At 35.9% G+C, this 23,270-nt stretch overlaps 1 protein-coding gene across 1 annotated transcript in view; it reads left to right on the top strand.

Moving 5' to 3' along the window:
- FAM19A2 (family with sequence similarity 19 (chemokine (C-C motif)-like), member A2) overlaps positions 1–23,270 on the top strand; it is a 52,760-nt gene that overhangs the window by 23,216 nt on the left and 6,274 nt on the right. Inside the window, exons 2-4 of the mRNA XM_009997754.1 lie at positions 6,598–6,750; positions 7,665–7,789; positions 21,904–22,151. Of these exons, the coding sequence (XP_009996056.1) occupies positions 6,598–6,750; positions 7,665–7,789; positions 21,904–21,915 (290 nt within the window). The 3' untranslated portion in view covers positions 21,916–22,151. The remainder of the gene's footprint in view (positions 1–6,597; positions 6,751–7,664; positions 7,790–21,903; positions 22,152–23,270) is intronic.

Raw genomic sequence — 23,270 nt, forward strand, 5'->3', positions numbered from 1 at the left:
TCCCTACTGAAATGTCTCTCTTTAAAAGTAAAATTTGGTATTTTGTTTTTAGTTGCACCCTAGTTTAAAATCATGTGAATGTTTCAAATGCATGTGGCATCAAGAGAATAAATAGCTAGGTATGTTTTTAAATAGACATGTGAAATGTAATGATAATGTAGAATAAGACAGAAAAAAAATACCATTTTTTTCCCCTGCTGATTCTATAGCACAACCCCACGTGTTATCTGGAAGATAAAGCAGCATGAGTGCCTTTCCTGAGATGCACCACAACTGTAGCATGCCTCATTGTTACCACTGAAGATACAGGAATTACTGCTGTGACTGTAATTGATTTTTCAGTTCACTGGCCAAATAGGAAAAAAAAGAAAAAAGAAACACACCAAGTAGTTTGTTTTCTAAATTAAATAAAATATATTGCTTTCTTTTAAGAGTTTTTACAATTTTCAATGGCCCTTAATTTTGTTATAGCACTAAAGATACTGTTAAAAAATTAAGAAAACTTAAGGAAACAACTATTTTTGTTGTTGTTGTTCCCTGACTCTGAGAATGCATCCTTTTGGGTTCATTTATTAACCAAGTTTACTAGATTTCAAAAACGATTACACTGCTTGGATTCTGCTCTTCTAGTGAATGAATTGTTCAGTGAAAAACACATGACAGCTCTAATGATGGTTTAAAACATGATTTAATAATCTTAATTTATCATAGTTTTCAGTCACATATGTAGACTGTGTGTCATCGGTTGCTCAATTACTCTAGTAGGTGTTAGATATGTAATCACCAGAATAAATATCTCAATTGCAAATCCAGATGCCACCTTTATACAAAATCTTTATACAAAATCTTATCTCTGTCATTGGAACTCTCATCCAAAACCACTGATTAAACAAATTTTTTTTATTTCAGATGGTTTTGAATCTGATCTTTAAGATGATGTTCAGTAAGGTCAATGTGTATCTACCAGTGCTTCTTTGGGAAGCAGTGGCTTGCTGCATGCCAGAGGTAATGTGATTATGACTGGTAGGGGAGACTTCTCTGCTTTTCTTGATGTCTGTGCTGCCAGTTCTCCCTGTGGCCCATCGAGCTGGAATGCAGGTGTTCTTCATGTTGTTGTTACACAAGCAAACGGAAGCTTGTGTTCCCAAAATGTTGTCTGCTTTTTTCTCCAGTTACGCTGACTGGTCAAATAAAAGATTTTAACTCTTAACAAAAAGCTTCACATTGGTTATGTTATTAGATCACACAACTGCAGCAATGCCAGTGCCACTCTTGATAAAATATAGATAAATCCAATTCAGGTTTTTCCTTACCAGGTGTTAGGTGGATATAACAGAAAATATTGAAAAATATTGAAATTGTTTGAATTAAGGAACTGGACAGTGTATTTCTTTTCATATATCTTTGTCTGATGTTTAAACAGAGAAAGCTTAGATGGGAATCTTGGCTTAGCTGTGCTGCCGTAAGATTTTGATTGCTTAAGAAGTGGCAGCTACTAACACTTATTAAACTATAGAAAAAATGCAGCAACTCTGTATCTGTGTGTGTGTGCATGCATGTGTGTTTTTATGAGTGTGAGATTTTGCAAGTTTATTTCTATCCTTTCTATCTACAGTCACACACTCAGACTGATATGCAATATTGAAATTGCTGAAGTGCAGCAGAAAGATAACCTACATTTGTTTTCCATGTCAATCAGTGTGAACAAAACAAATAGATTGTGAACAGGAAAACCCACTTTTTTTTTCCTGGTCACTAAGAATAGGACAGTGATTCAGAGCCTCATCTGGAAAATGGTACATTGTAACTACTGACTATTTATTTTTCTGATGTCAGTAACTCCCCTTCATGCACTTGTTTGAATATTGTGGTATAGAATGATGACTAATCTCTCAGGGAAAAGGATGAAGCAGGTTGATAATCTGCTGAAATACTGTTTGTTTTCCCTTGTAGACGGTTATTAAAAAAAAAAAGTAGTTCCATTATAGTCCTTAATGCAATTACGTGGGTATGGTTTACAGGAATAAAGACTACTTATGTGCCTACTTTGAAGGACTAGATCATTATAGTATTTTTTATGGGACATCTTCCTGAGTGTACCTAAGATGAAAAAAAGGCAAAAGTTTGTATAATAGTAGGTGTGATTTCGATTAAAACTCATGGCTAAAAGTAATCTCTGTGCCTCTCCTCATTACTGATCTGTTGTTTCCTGTTTCAACTAAAGTTTTGTTGCTGTGAAGAGCTTTGAAAAATACAAAGATGCAAGTAAACAAAGCTTTACACACTTTGCATAGTCTGTCTGACCTCAGAGGAATTCCTGGAGTGGAATAAAATCAGATACATTTATTTGATGCAGGAGTACAAAGGAGCTGCAGTGCTTGTGTTGATACAGGAACTGGTTGCAGAAGGAGGTGTCTGTGACTCTGCTCCTGCTGCTTCCCTATGGCACTCACTAGTCTCTGCACCCAGTTGTAGGAACTAAACCAGTAGAGAACCAACCCTACAAGAAGGAGAATATTTTTCTTTTAGTCTAAATCCCTGATTTATTGTCGTCACATCAAATGGCAGTGTACATGGAAGCAAGGGATGAAGGAGTGCAGGAACAGGGACAAGAGATCTTTTCCTTCCGGTAGCTGTTAGTCATTAGATGGGTTTAGCTGGATCACTCAGTTGTGCCAGTGTCTTTGCAGAGAGCATATAATAGAGCCTTTTTGATGTTTCTTTTTCCCCACAGTTTATATGGTGGCTACTGCAATGATGGGGAACCTAAGGACAGAAACAGCCTCTGACTTTATTTCATCTAGTCCATGGCAAGATTTCTTCCTCTTTTTTCATGGTCATTCTATTCATTAAGGCACAACATGTGCAACTTTCAGGAAAGAAAATGGCCAAGCAGATAGGTGTCAGATTTGGACATGAATATTTAAGTTGACAAAGTTAGGAAACAGTGATCATAAATAGCAATGAAATTCAGAGGACTTTCCCTGATTTAATGCTAGGTTTGTCTGTAACACTGCATGAAATACTTTATATTCATAGTTGTGAGTTGCAAAAGTAATAATTTTATACAGTAACTTGCGTTCTTGCCTGGAATAAACTTCCCACAGAAATAAAAGAGTAATTGACATAACTTACTGACAGAGGCACTGTGAAAATAGGACTGAAATTTCATTCACCTGAAGGAAAAAAATATTAAAGTTGTCATGAAGGAATGGGAACGAGCAATATTTCTATGTATTTAAAGGTGTTCGTGTATGTTTAAATGTACACTTTAGGCACCTTCAGTTGTATGTAAAATGAAGAAAAACAATTACTTAGCTTTATGATTTCCAGGAGCACTATTGTGATGTTTTCGATGTAGCAATATCACACTGATTTATGAGATAGCTATTGATGATTTCGCTACACAAAAAATTCTATAGGAGTGATAGGTTAATTACAGGAAGTACTGTTAATGGGTGAGATATGGTTATGTCTGTTTTCCAAGTACGGTCTCATAATATGGTGTTACATCTGCAACATAATATGTATGTATATTATGTTACGCATAATCATTAGGAAAACTTCACAGTCTGTACACATAGGTATCTCCAAGTCTCTTTCTTCAATCCTTCTTCACATTGATTTCTGTAAGGATTACCTGCATTAGCAGAGAATGCAGGACTGAGTGTCTGCAGTAGTTTTGAGTAATGAATTTCTGTAGGATTCCAGAAATGACATTCAGTTCCTCAAACATTTTCTGCAAAGCAAGCAGCATACTTTGAAGTCTGTGCTAGCAGAAAAAGAAATAAAACAAAAATGTGGATCTCCTAAACTACTATCTTCCTTTTGTGGAATAGTTCAGTGGCTTAATGAGGTTAATTTGTATTGTGAGGTGGGAAATCCTTTATCTACTGCATAGAGGTTTTAATTTCATGTGAATGTGCAGGATCTTACTGCACTGGAACTTAAATATTTGATAGCATAAGGAGCTGAAATCCCTGCATTTCCTCTCAAGGAATATTCATGGCATACTCTAGATGGTAAATAGAAACTAGAGAATTGTTAGCCTTGATTTTCAGTGTTTGAAATATCTTTGTATACTTTTCTAGTATTTTCTGATTTTATACCTAGAAAATGTCAAAACACCTTTATTAAAGAGTCCCAAAATACTCTCAGCAGTATATGATTATTTTTTGTTCTTTCCCATTTTTTATCCTTTGAAATGCTTTTCTGTATTGTACATTCATTTAAGTGACCATTTAATTTAATTACGTTCTTTTCCCATAAAAGTCTTTAAATGCCTGATTTTCTCTTGCTAATTATTACAGATGAAGTCTTTCAAAAGTTTTATTTCAGTATGAACATTTCCCTCACAGTATTTTACAATAGCTCTTTGAACTGGCTTCTAATCCAGACGGCTATTGGTACACAAAGCTCTTTATTTTCTCTTAGCAGGTACATTGTGGCATTTCTGTAGACCTGGTAGAGCTGTATCAAGCTGTTTAACATGAGATAGAGGGGCCAAAATTTCAGGATCAGTGATTCACATCAGAATACAGATAAGGGCTGAAAACTAATATAGAGAAAAATCAAATGGGGAGAAGTTCAAATCCTACTACTAAATTAACTTTATTTTATAGATCCAGTGTCTGTTTCTTTATGTACCTTTCATAAAATGCATATTAGTGAATTTGTGTTAGCATGTGTGGGTGTAAGATGTTTAAATTATGTGAGCTTGCAAAAGCAGCATATGTTCTACTGTATGTTAGACGTGAAATATAACCTAGAGTATTTTTTTACCATATTCACAAATAAAAAAACCTTGTAACAGTTTAATGAAAAAAAAAAAAAAATTTAAATAGTTTAATTGGCATATATACCAGTGAAATATTTTAGGAAATAATAATTTAATTTTTTTTACAGCAGACTGTGTGCTGGTAGATGTAAAAATGTTTGCTTATCATCAAAGGTACGAAAATATCAGAGGCTGCAAAGTTCAGGTAGATAGTATGAGTTGTTTCCTCAACCTCTATTGAATTAAAATAATAAATATATATATATATTTTAAAAAGTTATTTTAATGCAAAAGATTTTTTCTCTCCTAGATTGCTCATTTATATATAGCATTTCAGCATATCACAATATGATGGATCATGGGTTAATTGCTTACATTGTGTTACATCATTTCAGCTGTAGTATAGCACAATAGGGTAAAGCATAATCTGACCAGATACAGTATGATGCAGTGAGAGCTGAATAAAATCATAGACAGTTCAGTGGACTTTGTTCTCCTGAAAAATGCATAATTGCCTGAATAAAATGTTTAGTGGTTTATGTTTCTTGATGAAGACCCAGAGTCTAATTGTTGCCTGTGGCTTTTGCCTCTAGGCACATTTTTGGGGTCTATAACCTATATCAAGTTTGTTTTCCTCCTCAGGCCTTTTGACATGGATACTGTGCAATAACTACCGAGTGGATCCAGGGATCAATGTTGGGTTCCTGAAAGCCTGTTAGTAGTAGGGCCTTCTCATGAAAGCTCTTGTTCATTTTTTGCCATTAGGGATATAAATAGGATATATAGCTTAAGTGTTCAATACACAGGCTTTGCATCAAGGAGTTAGAAGTACTGTTAAAACATGTATTGCTTTGTGTAAATCATATTCCTCCCTGTACAAAGTTGTACGTTAATAGAAGCTAAAAGTTCAGATTTCTTTTTCTTTTCCTTCTGGTGGAAATGAACTATCTCCAGAAATATCTGGTTTGTATCAGTAACCACTGATACCACAGCTGAACCAGAAAGGGAAGTTTGGTAGCTCCCCTCTCAGCAAATTTGTCCTCTCATAGGACTCCAGTAGCATGATTCTGGTCATCAGTCAGAGTAGTATGGGTGAGGGTGATGGGTACTCTATGTGGGATAATGAACATGGTCCTGTTGCCCCCGTCTTTGAAAAGCTTTGTCTCTCCATGTTCCCAGACTTCCTTTGCAGTACCAGGCAGAAAGATCTAAAATGTGATTCCTTAGTAGATTTTACTTCTGGTTTGGTTTGGTTTGGTTTGTTTGTTTGTTTGTTTTTAATTTGAGGGCTGTCCCTGTACCCTGCTTACTCCTCTCTGTCCATCTGTGGGAAGGTTCTGGGATTTCATATTAAAAAATGCATCTGCCTTGGATGTAAAATCTGGAGACACAGTTTCTGAAAACATATATATGTGTGGGCATTTTGACATTGATACGCTTCCCTTTCAAGGTTTCTCTCTTAGACAAAATTTTTAAAAAAAAAAGCTTGGTAGAGACAAAAATGGGAATCCAAAATTTCATATCCTTTTTAGGTTAGTTTTATAATGTTTCTGCTTCCTGCTTTACTGGAACAGTCCCATATGCAGCCTTCTTCAATTGTTCTTCTTTAGCCACCATTTTCTGCCTGAGATAGTTACACTACATTTGGAAAATAAATCAACTTTACATTCTAGTGTTAGCAGCATTGTAATTCTAGTTTCATGCATGGCAGATTGCCTTATAGAGCCAAGGTCAAGATATTTCTAATTAAAAAGAAAAACACAAAGAGTATGATGCTGCCTCGCAATGTTATCAAATCGCTTGTCTTCTTATTTTCACAGCTCACCATGTTAAAACTGGGACCTGTGAAGTGGTGGCACTGCACAGATGTTGCAATAAGAACAAGATAGAAGAAAGATCACAGACAGTGAAGTGCTCCTGCTTCCCCGGGCAGGTAGCAGGTACCACCCGGGCAGCTCCTTCTTGTGTTGATGGTGCGACTACTTTATTGCTTCCTTTTGTTGCATGTTCCTAGGGGGTTTTACTGACTTAATGTCATCTGTGAGAACCACTTCGGTACAGTTAACTATATAAATAAGAGTAGGAAAGCTTCCGCATTTTGAAGAGTGTGCCCAAAGTAAAATGGAAGATGAGAAAAATGAATTACTTGCTATTAATCTGTGGAAACGCTAAGCAAAATTATTAGATGCCAGTGAAAGAGACCTGAATTTGATTTAAGTTACAGAGTGCCTTTGGAGCGGTATGAAATTCACATAATTGAAAGTGCGTATGAAAAATCTACATGAGCATATAATTCTAATGTAGTGCACTCTTACATTTTATTTATAGTTTTATTTTTATCATACAGGAACAAGTAAACAAATATAACATGGTTCTGCCGTTTCTTTTGATGTGCTGGGTCTTTTTAGACCAACACTATTTTTCTTATTCACAGTGTGATAGTAAAGTTTTACTTAACAAATCTGGCATAGGCTCATATGTTTTATTTGGGAAAATACTAGCTGATTTTTTATATTGCTGTCTCTGAAAGAAGAGGAGGATGGATTCACCCTTTATATGATCTCTTTACTGTTGGTACCTAAAACTTTGAAGTCTGACTGTTGAAGAAAAAATGTGGGTTGGAAGAAATGCTGTAAAATTAGTTCCTGAACTGCAGGAAATTGGAAAAAAAAAAGTGAAGAGATTGACTTTGAAGCTCACAGCACCTTGTGCAAATGGAGACCTAACATCTTAAGAAGATTCTGAGCTGCCTGAAAATCAAAGACCAGCTGTCAGTCAATATATTTCTAACATTTTCCTGGAAAATAAAAGAAATGTTGCAACATAATGACATATTAAAGTGTCAGTTTCTACAACATCCAAATGTATTTATTTTCCTCTCTTCTAGCTTCAATAGTGGAGCAGAAATGGTGGTGCCACATGCAGCCATGTCTTGAAGGGGAGGAATGTAAAGTTCTTCCAGACCGTAAAGGATGGAGCTGTTCTTCTGGGAATAAAGTGAAAACAACTAGGGTAGGTATGGTACCAATGTGACATATTACCAACAGCTAATAAAAACCGAAGTGCATAGGCAATTGGGTGCACATAGAAGACATAATTTGAGAAGAATATCGAAGCGTGGGAAGAGAGTCATACTGGGACTGGACTTCCTGGTCCTGCACTATTTTCTCAACATACTTTGCAATTGCTTGAACACGGTAAGCAGTGTGCCAAACCATCTCAGGTAAGCAGCAGAGATAGTAGAGATGACTCTTTTTTCAGCTACCAGTAATGATCAAATGTATTATAATCTGATATGTATTTATCTCTAAAACCAGCTGCACAAAGTCTATACAACCTGCTAAGCTCTTTGTTCACAGGATAGCAAACAAGTGCATTTTTATCAATAGCATGGAATTGGCATATTTCTACGTAGAAACTTCTGAAAATGGTAAGCACTTGATGTGTCATTACAGTATAGTCTTCTGGTTCCTTCTATCTTGTATGACTGGCATTTACTAAAAAATGTTTACTGAATTTCAGTGAGGTCCTGTTCTCTGTTTGACATGTTTTATATTATTGCTTCAAAATTACCTTAATAGAAATACATTTAACATTCCTCATATACAATGCCTGAGAAAAAACTAAACATGCTGTCATCTCTGCTTTTTAGTGACTAAGAGAAACACAAGAATAACCATTTTTTTCAGATAAGTGTTAAGCACTCAAAACTACTCCTAAGATTACAGAGTTGTATTCTATAATAGGGTCAACGCAGTTCATCAACAAAAACCAGATTAAAATGCACTCTGAAGACACACATGCATGTGTGTAAGCACAAACACATTCAAGCCTACACCCCACCCCACATACTGATGATTGGTTTTCTTGTAAGCATTTGGTAATTGTTGGCCATAATTTGCTAGTGTGGTGTTTACTCTGTGCAGGTGTTTCACTGTCTGTGTCATTTGATTGAAATCTTATTTACATATGCATTATATTTCTGTTACACCTTGGGTGTAATATGTACATGTCTTTAAAACATTTTGACATTCACTGAAGGAAGGATACTTCCTAAATGCTTGATAGACAGTTCCAGTCTTGAATCCTCTTCCAAATCTGTTTCTTTTGAAGCTAGTCTTGCTTGAATGGAGCCCACACTTAACTTTGTACATGCCAATACGAATATGATTATGTGAATGTAAAATGTGTATGCAGGTACAATATAGCAGAAATTAACTAGGTAGAATTTAATAATAGCAATATAAATAGAAAAATAACTGTATGTGTGTGTTTTAAATTTGTTCCTGGCTACTACTACGTGGCACTGTCAATGTTCAAGAATGGGTGCCATTTTATATATATTGTGAGTGTTTAACAAGTAGTAAGTAAAAATGTGGGTCTGGATTACATTTCATATATATTGTGAGTTTTATATATATTTTTATATATATTGTGAGTGTTTAACAAGTAGTCAGTAAAAATGTGGGTCTGGATTACATTTCATATATATTGTGAGTTTTATATATATTTTTATATATATTGTGAGTGTTTAACAAGTAGTAAGTAAAAATGTGGGTCTGGATTACATTTCATATATATTGAGCACCTTGAGGAGACGACTTCTATACATTTTGTCAGAAGTTAGGTTTTTTGCATTGGCCAAGGTTATGAAGTTCTGTTCACTGCTAGGAATCTACAGAAGCTTAAGGCTTGTCCTCCAGGGCTTCTGCCTCTGTTGCAGACTTGTAGATCTGACTCTTTGCAAGAGTTGGACTTTTCTTGTCCTCCATGGATGGTGGCAATCCTCAGGACTCATTTCATACCTGTTCAGAAGTGATGGTATGAAAAGCCAGTCCTGTCTCTGCTTGCCATCATACTGTCTGATGTGGTACAGTGGCTACCATAATCTGCTTGCAGACCTGCCACCACTAAAAGGAAAATATTAATTCCCTTAAGCCTACCACTATTTGTTCTGTTTTATAGTTTGTCCAGATACTGTGTGTTGCCCTCTTCTTCTTTAATTTCCCACGCAGCTTCAGAGCTGTTTTGAGACAACAGCAAAACTGAGTTCAAATTTCTGACTGAAAATAGATTTGAGTAATTGAAACCTAGTGGCAGGTGAGTGAAGGTCTCTGTCTTCCCAGATGCAGGGGATTGAGGTTTTAACAGATTTCATTCTGATTCCCAGAAAAATATACATTGCTATTGGAAATGTGAGTGATTCTTCATGCTAAGAGAGTAGTTTATTATAAAAAAGCAACTACTTTCCCTAATACTTGATGACTACAATATTTTTCAGCTCCCGAAAGTCTATAAATAAAAGGAAAAATTCTAAAGTGCTCTTTGGTTTTTAAACACCCCCCTCCCCTTTTTTTTTTTTTTTTTTTTTTTTTTTTAAATAGAGGGAACTGTACACAAAGTCAGATTTAAGAAGACAGGAATAATAAATTTCTGATTGTCAAATGAAATAACCCATGCATGATTATTATGTATAATGCAAAAGCATAAAGAAACAAAGAGAACTGAATGGTTTGGGTAATTTAAATGTACTGCAGAAAAGCTTTGTGAAGGCTTTCCTGAAAGGCTTAAGAAAGTCTGTATTCACCTCCAAACATTTTCTGTAAGCGTGCGTCCTTTGTGTGCCATAGAAATGACCCAGTTACGTGCTGAAGTACTGTCTTCTCTTCTACAGGATACCAAGTTCAAAAGCAGCACCCATGTTTCCTTGTCTTGAGCTGTCAATAGTTAAGCATTATGTTAGAGATAAAACCAGTGAAGGGAGGAGGTGTTTTGCTTGTCCGCTTCTGTTAGCATATTCAAACACACTGTTGTAAGAAATTATAATAGCAGCTTCTTAACAGTTATGATATCAGTCACTAAGCAAAAAGGCCAAGTGGATAATGGGAGAAAACTAATTGATTTTTAAAAATGTGGTCTACTTGAGGTTTTGTATTTTGTTCAGATAGGGGGTTCTAATAAGGTAATAAATGAATAATGAATCAGAAGCAGCATGAATGTTATGGTACTCAGAATTCAACTGTTAAGAAAACTCAGGTTGAGATTATTTACCTTCAGAATGCAAATCAGTGTATTATGGAAAATTAAACAATTTTTCCTCATTTGTCTGCATATTAGTTTGAGGGAGTAAGCATTAGGGGTTAACCATGAAAAGGAATGAATATGAGGGGAAAAGTGTGCATGTGAATTGACTTGTGCTGGTTTAGAATTGACTATTTGGGGTCTATGCAGCCTGGAAGAGGAAAGAGAAGAAAAGGCAATTACAACTTAGCTGAAACAGTAAGGTTTGGTGGTTTTTTTGTTGTTGTTGTTTTTTTGTTGGTTTTGTTTTGTTGTTTTTGTTTCATAGAATCATAGAATCATAGAATCTTAGGGGCTGGAAGGGACCTCGAGAGATCATCTAGTCCAACCCCCCTGCCAGAGCAGGGTCACCTAGAGTACATCACACAGGAACTCATCCAGGTGGGTTTTGAATGTCTCCAGTGAGGGAGACTCCACAACCTCCCTGGGCAGTCTGTTCCAGTGCTCTGTCACTCTCACAGTAAAAAAATTTTTTCGGATATTCACCTTGAACTTCCTATGCTCCAATTTACACCCATTACCCCTTGTCCTATCACTGGTCATCACCGAGAACAGATGTTTGTTTGTTTGTTTTCCCCATATAAATAAATGGGTGTTTGAATTCCTTAGAATTATACTACAACAAAAGAGGATGTTGAAGAACACATTAGAATTATGAAATGAATATGTGCATAGCTGAGATTTACCAGGCATGTTGTGGCATTTGCCTCCAGACTGAAAAAGTCTTGTGAGAATAAGTGATTGAATTTCCTTCTATATGCTGAGCCTCGATGTTTTGATAAACAAACACAAAAAACTTGTTATGTTGCCCTCTTTAAGTTATGATAAAAGTATTGAGCAAAGGGGAAAATCCAGAGACTTTTTTAACCTTTGAAATTTGTTTTTCTTCTTTCAGCTTTTTCTAATGCAATTATTTCCATTTGAAAAGCCTCCTAGTTGTGTTTCCTTTCTTTTGCGTAGAATAAGGAAAGTGTCTGTTTAACACAGAGAAATTTTCTTATCAGTGAAAACTACAAAATATGGCAGAATTATGTATAAAATTGACAATTACATAAAATAAATGCGATGAGTTTGTATTAAACAAAGGAGTCTTTTAAAGAGACAACATTTTGCAGTCAGATAAGAGCTGTGAAGAAAGAATTTTGTATTTCTCTCAGTTATGGGTTGTATTCCACACCAGAGGTTTCTGGATAAGGAGTTTCAAGAGCCAGATGCTATGCTTCACCTGTATTTTGAAGAACAGTACATTGTCCATTTTCTTTAGAATAGAGGCTGACTGTAAATAGGAGCACCAGATGCTGCCTGTAACCTCTATTGAAGTGCATGCTGCAATGCCTCCTGTGGTCCTGTTTCCCCAGGAATCCCTGAAACTAGCTTGGAGCATGTTGTGGCTCCTGAGCAGCTTGTGAACCCGAGTGTCTTTCCTGCAGAAACTAGAGCACAGGAACAAAGGGATGCATCCTGGGTCTTATCTTGAGAACCTGGAGCTGTGACATAACTAAAGAAGAGTGCACTTGTGCCCAGGGTTGGAGGAGTGTCTGTGGGATGATATTTTATGAAAATGTAGAGAAATATGCATTGATATTTTTCATGTAGAATAGAGTAGAATAGAGCAGAGTAGACTGTTTAAGTTGAAAGGTATCTACGATGGTCATCTAGTCCAACTGCCTGATCAATTCAGGGCTGACCAAGTTAAAGCATGTTATTAAGGGCACTGTCCAAATGCCTGTTAAACACTGACAAGCTTGGGGCATTGACCACCTCTCTAACAAACCGATTTCAGCCTTTGACCACTCTCTCAGTAAAGAATTGCTTCCTAATGTTCAGTCTGAACTTTTCCATTGTGCAGAAATGGAATAGTACCTTGTTCTTGAGCTTTTAGTTTGATTTGGTAGAGCTGCTTTTTGTAGGAGGCATAGCTTGACACTAACTTCTGGTTAAAATACATGGAGTGGAATTTACTGGACTTTGCTTGGGTTAGGACTCCCTGTAGTGAGATGACTAACCTAAGCTCTAGGTCGTCTTTTTAGTTTTGGAGACAATTGTTCAATTCCAGAGGACAATTCATTTTGCCCTAGGGTAAGTCAGAGATGAATTATATTCTGCAGATGCTTATGTCTCCCCAATAACTCTAAAGGAAATCTATGATGACTTGCTTAGAGCCTAACAATTAGATGCATAATAGGATGAATAGTAAGAATAGGAAGATGTTACCTCAGAAACTTTACTGTGATGTTGTCTTCAGAAGGAAGATGATTTTAAAAGTCCCTCCATTCTTTATCACTTTGGGAAGCTTTGAAATTTGGCCACTGTCAGATGCAATGTAATAGAAGTTTCAAAACTTTTAATGTTCTGAAGATACACAGCTGTGAGTTAAATCAGTGAATCCTATATGATAAGCGACATTGTCCAATATCTATTATTCATCAAAAATTTGCAACATGTCAATTTATAATTGATTTCTTGGTATGATATTAGTACTAATACTAATCCTAATAAATACTAATACTATAAATTAACAAAAAAGATCAGACATAATGCATAGCAGGTATTGATTATTAACGTCTGAAAAACTCTAGAAGGTGAAAGTGAATGTGTTCCTGTGAGAAAGTGAGAGCAACATTTTCAGAAAGGTCTTTATGGGCCATATTTTGGAAATAAGCATCTGACTTCTGGAATAGCTAAGCACCCACACTTCTGTGAGGGGCAAAAGGAACTGCACATGTCACTCTGAAAACTTGCTATTATTTTTAATAAGTGGGGAAAAGCACACCACAGAACAGAAAGAAATCAATATCTAATATATTACTATGTAACTGTATGCCAAACCATATTAGAAATTAAGTACTGTAAAATAATAAAATAAATATTACAAGGACAGAGAGAAATAAAATAGAAATATTACAGGGCCAAAAATAAATCCATATTGAGTATATTTATCTACATTCCAAATCCAAATCTGCTTTCCAAATCAATACTAGAGATAGACGACTAGTGTGAAAAGAACAAATATTGCCAGGATGGAGAGAAATCCATACTGAGAGTGTTTAACTACATTCAAAAACAATATTGGAGAAAGGCTGAAGTAATATATTTATAATATTCTGTTTAATCTAATTTTACATTACAGCACCCAGAGTTTAAAAGAAACTAAAAATTGAATAACGTTCTTGGAAGAGGAGAAAGTGTACCATCCAAACATGCCAACTGGCTGCACATGAAGCCAAATGGTATTCAGCATGTGCATTCCCTACTCTGAATCAATGCAGTTCTCTTGCTATCTATAAATTCTGCTTACGTTTTTACCCTATCTTCTCCTTCTCACTTGCACATGCTTGTTTTTTTCTAAATTAATTACACCTACTGAAAAAAGAGGCAGTAATTTTATTTATCTTCCAATTTAGAAAGTATGCTGTTCATAGCCCTTTCAGCACAAGGATTAAAAGGACCTCTGGTAGGTACCTCTACACAGTAATGCTTTGCAGTGGGCTGCTGAGTTTCCCGGTGTCAGGAGGCAGCATTAGTGGTGACTCAACTACTACCAGTGCTGTCATAACCACTGCTTGAGTAAGACAACATAATAAAAGAGAGCTGAAATGTGTCCCTGGATATGAGAAGAAAATCAGTGTTAGCAATGCAGCTGTGTTAGTTGTTTATTGTGCTGTTGCACATGACCAACAGATGCATAGGCTTTTTAAGCAGGAGCAGAGGGGAAAAAATGAAGCAACTTTCATTTTTCTGCCAAAGTTGGAAAGAAATATTGCCATTGTGGATACTTCTTCCCTTGTGTCTTTTTTCCTCTTCCTCCTCCAGGCTTTTCAAAACCAGTAGTAGTAGTGACATGGAATTAGAAAAAGCAGAAAGCCATCATATAAACATTGTGTATTTCTCACATGACATTTTTTCAGTGTAAAACTACTAATAACTTCCATCACATGAAATAATTTGCCGTTGGCTTTGTTCACTGTGAAACATGATATACTTACAGACTAGATCAATGATCTGTCATGTGTCAGTGTTAAATAATGACGGGAAGTGTTCTTCCTAATGTTTAAGGCGCTGTATGAATACATTAAGAAACAACCTCACTGTAAAACTGCTCTGTCTACCTACCTCATTTCAGAGCCTCTTTCTATAGACTCCTCACCTCCTACCTTAGTTTGAGATTTATAGCAATAATGCACACATATGCAGTGACTAGACATAACTCGGGGTTCATAAAAAGGATGTGATTACAATACAAGTGCACAGACTGTAGCAAAATATTACACATGGAAAAGTCTGATTGCACTTGTGACAGCCCCTTTGTTGTGAAGGTATCTCTTTCCATGCCTTTGGCTAATCTGTCACTAGGAGAAGTATACAGCTATCTCAGCATGTTTCTCATTGCTAACTCAAGCAATGTATCTCATTTGCTGCTAAAATAGCAATAAGTGGTATGTACACATTTTCCTAAAAATACATATGAATTTCAGGGGGCAAATGAGCTGGTAATGGAAATAGGATGGTATTTGCTGAGATCAAGGTAACTTTTTGAATTACTAATGATTACTTTGATCGAGTATCACAATTCTTTCATGCTGAAGCTCTGTATTTTTTGTAGGGCACCTGAATACTCATATTTTGGGACACTTGGACATTTTGATGAAAATAGTTAGCATTTCCAGCCAACATGTTACAAGGAATCATCAGTATTCACGGCTATGCAATTTACTCGTTTTCCTAAAAATAGCTGTTATATACCAAATTTACTTCTTTAGTGTGAAGTTAGTGTGTCTAATTCTACGCTATGAAGAAGTTCCTGCTGCAAGTCTACGTTTGTTTTGGCCTGCAGCTTGATGACGTTAATTTGTAGGTCACAGAAATCTGAACTCGTCATAGTCCTTTCTCCAAAAGCAAATGTACATAAAAATACTCACAAAGCACAAGTTATACTGAAAAGGAATTAAAGGAAGATGTGTTTTGCTGTGAAATGTTACAAGTAAAATAATAGAATGAAACGTCAGTAAAACTTATTGGGCTGGTGAAGATAATCCAAATTTTCATCTCCCAAGGCATTTTCAGTCTCAAATTTTTAAAATATTTTTTTTTCTCTTCTGACTTTGAGTCCAACAAATACTGATATTAATAACTGAAAATGAGGAATATCAAGAGAGAATGGATTAAAGGAAATATTCATAGGTACAGCTTTTCTGGAAATAAGGAGCCTGTTAATCCATTACTTGAAAGAAAACAATTTCTAAAACCAGAATAGTATTTTTATTTTTTAAATTATCAGCTTTTGCCTAGAAGGTTTGCAATTTTCTGTGTCTTTTTCAATCCCTTGCTACAACACCTTTTGAAGGCACTGGGTCTTGTCTCTAGCTATTCGGAAGTGTTACACTAATTTTTCTTTTGTAAGTAGACACAGTGTACAAATCATAAGAAATGAGATCTTTTGCAATCCCTTCATCATATTCGCAGTGTTAGTAATATATGCTGTGGTTTATACATTTTTATGAGGGAATAGTTTTTCCTAAGGAAAGACTGTATCCGTTGTAAAGCATCACTTTAGCTTCTGCAGAACCTGTAAATTGACAGAATTACTCTGAAATAAAAGGAAAACATGTCTGCAATGTTTAAAGACAAAAAGCCAAATGGATTTCAGTTGCGTGTCACTAATAAACTTATCAGTGATTTTTGCAAACATTAGTGTCTTCCACGTGGGAATCCTCCACTCCGTCAGTCCAACCAAGAGGTTTTCTGCCTTTGTCCCAAAAGGTTCAACTTGTGATTTATTTTTCTTTCTTTTCTTTCTTTTTTTTTCCTCCCCCCCAGTTTGTCCTTTGCTGGCATGTTTGAGATATTGGCCTCATGTCTGAAGAATAATTTTCTGTCTCTATGATGGAAAATAAGAATGAGTTCTGAAGGCTGTATGTAAATTACTGGTTTTCTGCAATTCTCCACAAAGTGAAAATGTGCTGACACTGAAATCAAAGATGTTTCCCCTCTCATTTGCAGCTCCATTTTCTGCCAGTCTCTGCCCTTTTACAGCTGTGTGTGAAGGGTTCTTTGAATATCTAGCAGTCCTTTCTAGCTTTCCTGGGAAATCGTCATCTTCTATTACCTCACAAGTAACCATACAAGCAGATGATATTCACATGCCAGTTTTGTGTGAGTCATGCTGGCATGCTCTAAAAGTAGTGCTTCTTCCTTGTCTTACCCTCCTTTGCAGTCTGTAAGAGCTTCTTTGTTCATTTCTCCGAGTCAGAAATGATACATTTCAGCTCAGAGGGACTGCGGTGTTCTGAAACTTCACATTACCTGCTACCTAAATAGCTGCAGGCAGAACTCTTGTCTCTTTCCAAGGGGATTTGGCACAGGCTTCAAAACTCTGCTTCACTGCTTAGTTGCAGGACTGATATGAGGGAGTGCACAAGTGGCTCCCAACTGTCCAAAAGCTATTACTTTCAGTTCTCAAAATCCCATAATTTTCTTGAAGTATTTCCCTACTCATTAGGAGTGTTTATAGAAAACCTCAGAAGTGCTCCCTGCCTCAGCTCTGCTTTTCTGCCTTCTAATAGGGAAGGAGGGAAATTGATATTAATCAACACCAAGTGGAGAAAGTCAGTTATACAAAGCACGATGCACAGTCACCGTTGGAGGAGCGAACAATTCTCAAACCAGTTGAAGTCAGACTACTCAGATATTGTTCCTTTGCAGAGCAAAGTGAGCATGATTGTAACTCTTATTTCTCCACAAGAACAATGAAGATAGTACTATCCTATCTAAAAACTGTTAAAAATGAAGAAAAAAAGTACTTCATGCCAGAATAAGTGGAAGATTGATGTTTGTGACCAAAGTAAAAAAGAAGTGGACCAACAGAATTAATTTCCACAAGAAATACCTTGTAGTTTACTCCTTCCTCCACCAGGTGAACACCATCTAAGGAAAGACACTACTGCTGTGTATCGAGAAGAGATTCCAGAGAACTTTATATATTGTACAGAATTGGCTTTTACCTTTCTTCTACTGCATAATTGGCATATGATTCCTTCTCAGATCTTGCAGAACTGACCATCATTCATCCCCTTCCATATGTGCAGTGAGAAATTCTATAGAGCTCAGAAATGGAGACTCCGGGTGAAGCTACAAAATCTCCAGGAGGACATGGCTTATTTGTATGATGTGACTGGTAGAATTATACTGGCAAGACCATTAAAACCAGAAGGAAGCATAAGTGTATCTCCAGTTTTTGAAGATGGATATGGTGTCACAAAAACAATGGATTGTGTCTAACCATTGTGTGTCTACCTAGTAGTAATAGAATATTTGAGAATTTTAATGGAGCTGTATGCTTTAAAAGGTCCAAAACAGCTTTGCCTCTTCAGGTTCAAGAATGCCAGAAAATACTTCAATGATGCCAGCCAGAAGAACAACAGCTTGTTCCTTCATCTTGAATTCAAGCTTTGTGGCTCAGGAACATGTCCCTGCCAAAGAAGACCTTCATGTGCTGTTAGTAATTCAGGCATATGCACTGAAAAATCAGAGTAGGTGTTCTAGAATTCCAAGATCCCTCTGTCTGGCTTCCTTGTAATCATTTCAGAATGATCTTGGAAAACAAAAGTATAGAATATTTATCATCTTCAAGGCATCATTCTAATTCTGGTGGTTAATTATTGTTCAACATTTTCAAAGTATGAAAAAGGAACAGGAGACTTTCTCCCAGGATGAAACTTGACAAATTTTAAGATGACTACTTGTAAAACCAATTTCTTTTTAGAGGGTCATTCAAGAAATTATCAGAGTCCTATTTCTCTCTGTTGACCTTAAAGCATGTAATTTGTACTTACATTCCTGACATTTGAAGGCAACAGCCTGTTCAGAGCCTTTTGGTCTGTTCTTCATTAATTGAGATTTTAGAATACTGATTTCTAATTGTGATTAACTACTCTGATTCTTTCAGACTTACCTTATCTTGGTGACATACTCATCCGAAGATAATGAGAAGATGCAGGTATGAAGACAATTGTCCAAGTTCTTTAAGAAAGACAAATTAAAGAGAATACCAAACCATGTTCTTAGTTAAATTTCTAGAGTTCATTTTTTCCTTTGTCTTTTCTGCATACAGTGAATTTCAGGAACAGTATCAAGGTGATCCTCAGTGGAGAGGAGTTATAGGAAGTTGCAACCTTCACCTTGAAATCTCTGTAATGCTCAAGCAAGAAGATATTTCTAATCAGTTCAGGAATGATGTTAGTAAGGTGCATCAGCTTATCATGAGTTCAGGAAAAATGCCACAGAAAAGCATCAAAGCCACCATTTTCTGGAATGAATATTAGTGGGTTATGCTGTCTTCTTCCAATAATGCCACAGGAACTTGTGACCATTACGTATAAAAACGCAAGACAATGACAGTGAAATTTTGTCTTCTACAAGCAACTGCAAGCATGGATGGTGGATGTGCAGTCTGTTTTGTGTTTTATTAATTTATTTGTTAAATTGACAATACTAGTTTCTCTTTTCCTTCTTTTACTCTGATTATCAAGGTGACTACAACTATCAGTTGGGAATCAACAACAAAAATCTTGACTACTTCTTAGTGAAACAGACTTCCTTTATTTTGCACTGGGCAGTGAGAAATCCTTCTAATTGTTCATCTATGGCAGCTTTTAGGTGAAAAGCCCTTGAGTCTTCCTTTCCCCCTGTTCTATTAAGAATTGAGATGAGGTGTTAGGGCTTCTTCTGAAATCTTCCAAATCTACCACCTTTCCTCTGTTTCTTATCTCTGTTAGATTGATAGTGTGATGGGTACTCATAAAGGAGAAAGTTAAAATTATATTCCCTGAAATAATTTTAAATTCTTTGAACGGGTACCCACTACCCTGTCAGCACCCACTACTTAGGCTAAAAGTTCTCCAAGCATGGGAAAGTTTTCTCTTCCTGTGGAGATTCTAAATGGATGGAGAGAGAAAGACAAATGATCAAAGGGTTTCAAGTTGACTGAGTCCTTGTTTTTAAACTTTTTTTTTCTCTCTCTCTTTTTTTTTTTTTTTTTTTTTTCCCTGCCTGGAAATTGCTCTGCTGTTTTCTAACTTGTTTTCTAGTTGTCTTATATTCCCTCAGCTGTGGCAGTATTCCTGGAGCCAAATATGAGTTCACTACCTCAAAATGCCAGCAGTGGAAACTGGTAAACAAGTGGGGAAAATCAACAGTGGAATCTCTGAAGCTTGGGACAAAGGCAGAAAACACATCAGTACTGCACTAATAGAGCAGCAGGTACCCTCATAGAGAAGATAAAATTACAGGTAAGGAAATAATTTACATTTCTATTTTGATCTCATCCAGATAGCATTTTATGCTCCATTCAAAATCCCAGAAAAAGATAACACATCTAAAATAGCTGAAGAAAAAAATGTATCAGATGCGATGAATTTAGACTACCTGATATTTTGTGGGGACAATTTGAAGTTCAGTCTTACCCAATTTCTAGAAAAATATATTACAAGATGGAAGTCTGTTATACCTATCAGGCAACTTAAAACCTCAGTTTAGTTTTAAAACAAGGCTGGGATGGGTGTTGGGTTTTATTTGGTGTCTTTTTTTGTTTGGTTGGTTGGCTTTTTTTCTTTAGGTAGGTGAGGTCAGATAAAGCCAAAGACTGAAGGACTCTGTTCCCATCCCTCCTTCTCCATTTACTTTCTCAGATTTGGAGAGGTAGCATGACTCTTTATTATACTTCAGTTTCCTCATCTGTGAAAAGGAAGGATGTTATTTTTATGTCCCACTTGGGATGACTAGATGGAATAAGTGGTGTAAAAAAGACAAAAATTACATTTATATAATTAATTGTCTTGCAGTCTTTTATGCCTCCATGCTGCAGTCCGACTATGGAGTTGTGATCACCACAAAAACCTCAAGAAGATATATCCTTGTCTGGCCTGCTACAGTTATTTTATGTTACAGAAAGTAAAACAAGGTTTACGTTTAAGTTTTCTTTAAAGATAAAACTGTTGTCTCTAGCTAAAAAAAATTGTGACGTTAGAACTATTCTACCATAAATTTAATTTCTATGCTGAATTACAAAAACATTGAGAAAGTTTAGATACGTGCATTTTGCTGGCATTACCTTTTGGAAGTATGTTTGAAAGACTAATGAATTAGATTTAGTCTTCACATAATCCATATGTCTTCATCAGATACATTCTGTGATAATTTTCCCAGTGAATTGTATCTATTAGGTTTATTTCATAAGCTATCAAATAAGAAATAAGAATACAAAGCCATATTAATTTGTTTCATGGTATTTAAATGTGCAGCGACTTTATTAACAAGTTATCAAAGTTATGAGTTTAATCTTGTAATGTATGTTTCTAATGATCTGCAGCATGACATTTAAGTTCAAAAGCCTAAAGGAAAAAAAAAGGAACATAATCTTTTTGTAAGTATTATTTACAGAAATTCAGGTGATCTTTTGAGGTGCTATACAACCCTTTTGGGAAGCAATCATTTGATCAGCAGGTCAAATATCTAGTTAAGCAACTAGCTGTTTGAATTTCATATTTTCTTTTGAAATATGTAATCTGTTATGATGTTTCCTGTAACTTAGTAACCATAGAAATTACTGTAAGTAGAGTTCTCTTCAGAATATTCACATTTTACACACGCTAATTTGTGACTTTGAATAATTTTCTAACTTCATGGCTCTTTTCTTTACCACAGGTCTATCTATGGATTTATTTTCAAAGAACTTTTCAATTACTGTTTTGTACTTGCAAAAATAAGTGTTACCTATCAGTTTCTGTTGGGTTGTTCTTTTCGTGAAAAACCAGTGAGTTGTGATTTGAGTATGTTTAAACCTTTTCCTTTCGGGTTACTGTTATTGCTTGGAGGTGTTTTTGAGACCATGCTCTTTTCCTAAGAGAAGTTACTCTGATTCTGAAATCTGTTTTTCCCTTTCACTTTGGACTTTTCCTTGTAAGTTGAAAAGAATTCCATTTATCCAATTTTGTTTACTGTAACCACTTTCGTAACAGTGTAGTACTTGACATGTGTTTGTTTCTTAGGCAAACGTGTAGAACTCCTCAAGTCCGAATGGAGAAGTAGAGAAAGGATGTTTCTGCTATGCCTGGTGACAATTTTTGATTTTTCCACACACACAAAATATTCTGGCTCCACGTTGGAGCAGTAGTTGTGATGAGTCCTAGTCTTGGTCGGATTCTAAGGAAGGGCCAGAACGTTCGCTGAGGAATAAAGAGTCAAACCACTCCAGAAAATGTGTTCCAGCCCTGGTTTATTACTCACAGAGCAGCAGGTGTGTACAAATACAGGTTTACAGAGTATTAATAGGAATTGTTGTACCTTACTCCTCATTGTAGGTGCTTAGTTTGCTGCAGATGCCTGGGACTCATGGCTTATTTGAGCAGATCTTCAGGAGGGTGGTTGGAGAGACTGCTTCTGAGCAGCCACAGTGTGTCAGTTAGATGCTTCTGAGAGCCTTTAAAAGTCTTTCTTCAGTCTCTTTCCTTTCAAAGGTAGAGCTAATTGATAAATTTAAGTTTCTCAGTATTGTGGGAGAGCAACACATGATCTGGAGGAGAGAACAGCACTGATAAAGGAAGTTTGCTTTGGTACATTCAGTTAGATGGTGTGTTGTAGCTGAAAGCTCAGCATCCCACAATGTGTTGCTTATAATTCAGAAGAAGCTGAGGAAGAGCTTTTTTAACTATATACCTAAGTTATGGTAGATGTCTGTGTAGTCTTGAAACCATGTTTAAGAGGAAGAACTCTGCCATTTTCAGGAATGCATACCATGCCTTCAAGTATTTTTCATTTACCTATTTTTCTAGTCCTAACTTTAAGATTATTTGGAGCAAGTAGAAAGCCAATTTACATATGAAAGATTTCCAATCCCTTTTAGTTTTAATTACTGTTTTTAATACTGATTGTCTAGATCTTCATTCCAACACCAGAAGTCTCCTACTGAAATAATTAAGAGCAATGGGAAAACATGAAATACAGAATTTTACTTCAAATGGGATTGCATGAAATGATTTTTCAACATGTTTTTTCCTTTGCATTGGAAGGTCCTAAGCACAAGAATTATCACAAATGCAATTCTGATTAGTAACTGTGTAATAAAAGTATGAAAGAATTAAAAGCTTTATAGTCTGGTAGTTATCAAAGACATTGGAAACTTTTGAGTAATTTAAGTGTACAGGGAAATGTACTGTTTAATTAATAAAATCAGTTAGAGGTGTTTGCTGGAGGACAGACCTGAGGATCTAGAATTCTAAATTGCTCTATTACAAGCTTGGGAATATGTTTAGACTAACACTTTTGATATTGCAGTACCTAAAATAAAGTTAAGGGAAAACTTTAAAGCTCTTGAGTCTTGATATGTAAAGTTAGGTAGGGCCAAAGTTTTATGAGC

Source organism: Chaetura pelagica, unplaced genomic scaffold (assembly GCF_000747805.2).
Source record: "Chaetura pelagica isolate M959 unplaced genomic scaffold, ChaPel_1.0 scaffold314, whole genome shotgun sequence".
NCBI lineage: Eukaryota > Metazoa > Chordata > Aves > Apodiformes > Apodidae > Chaetura > Chaetura pelagica.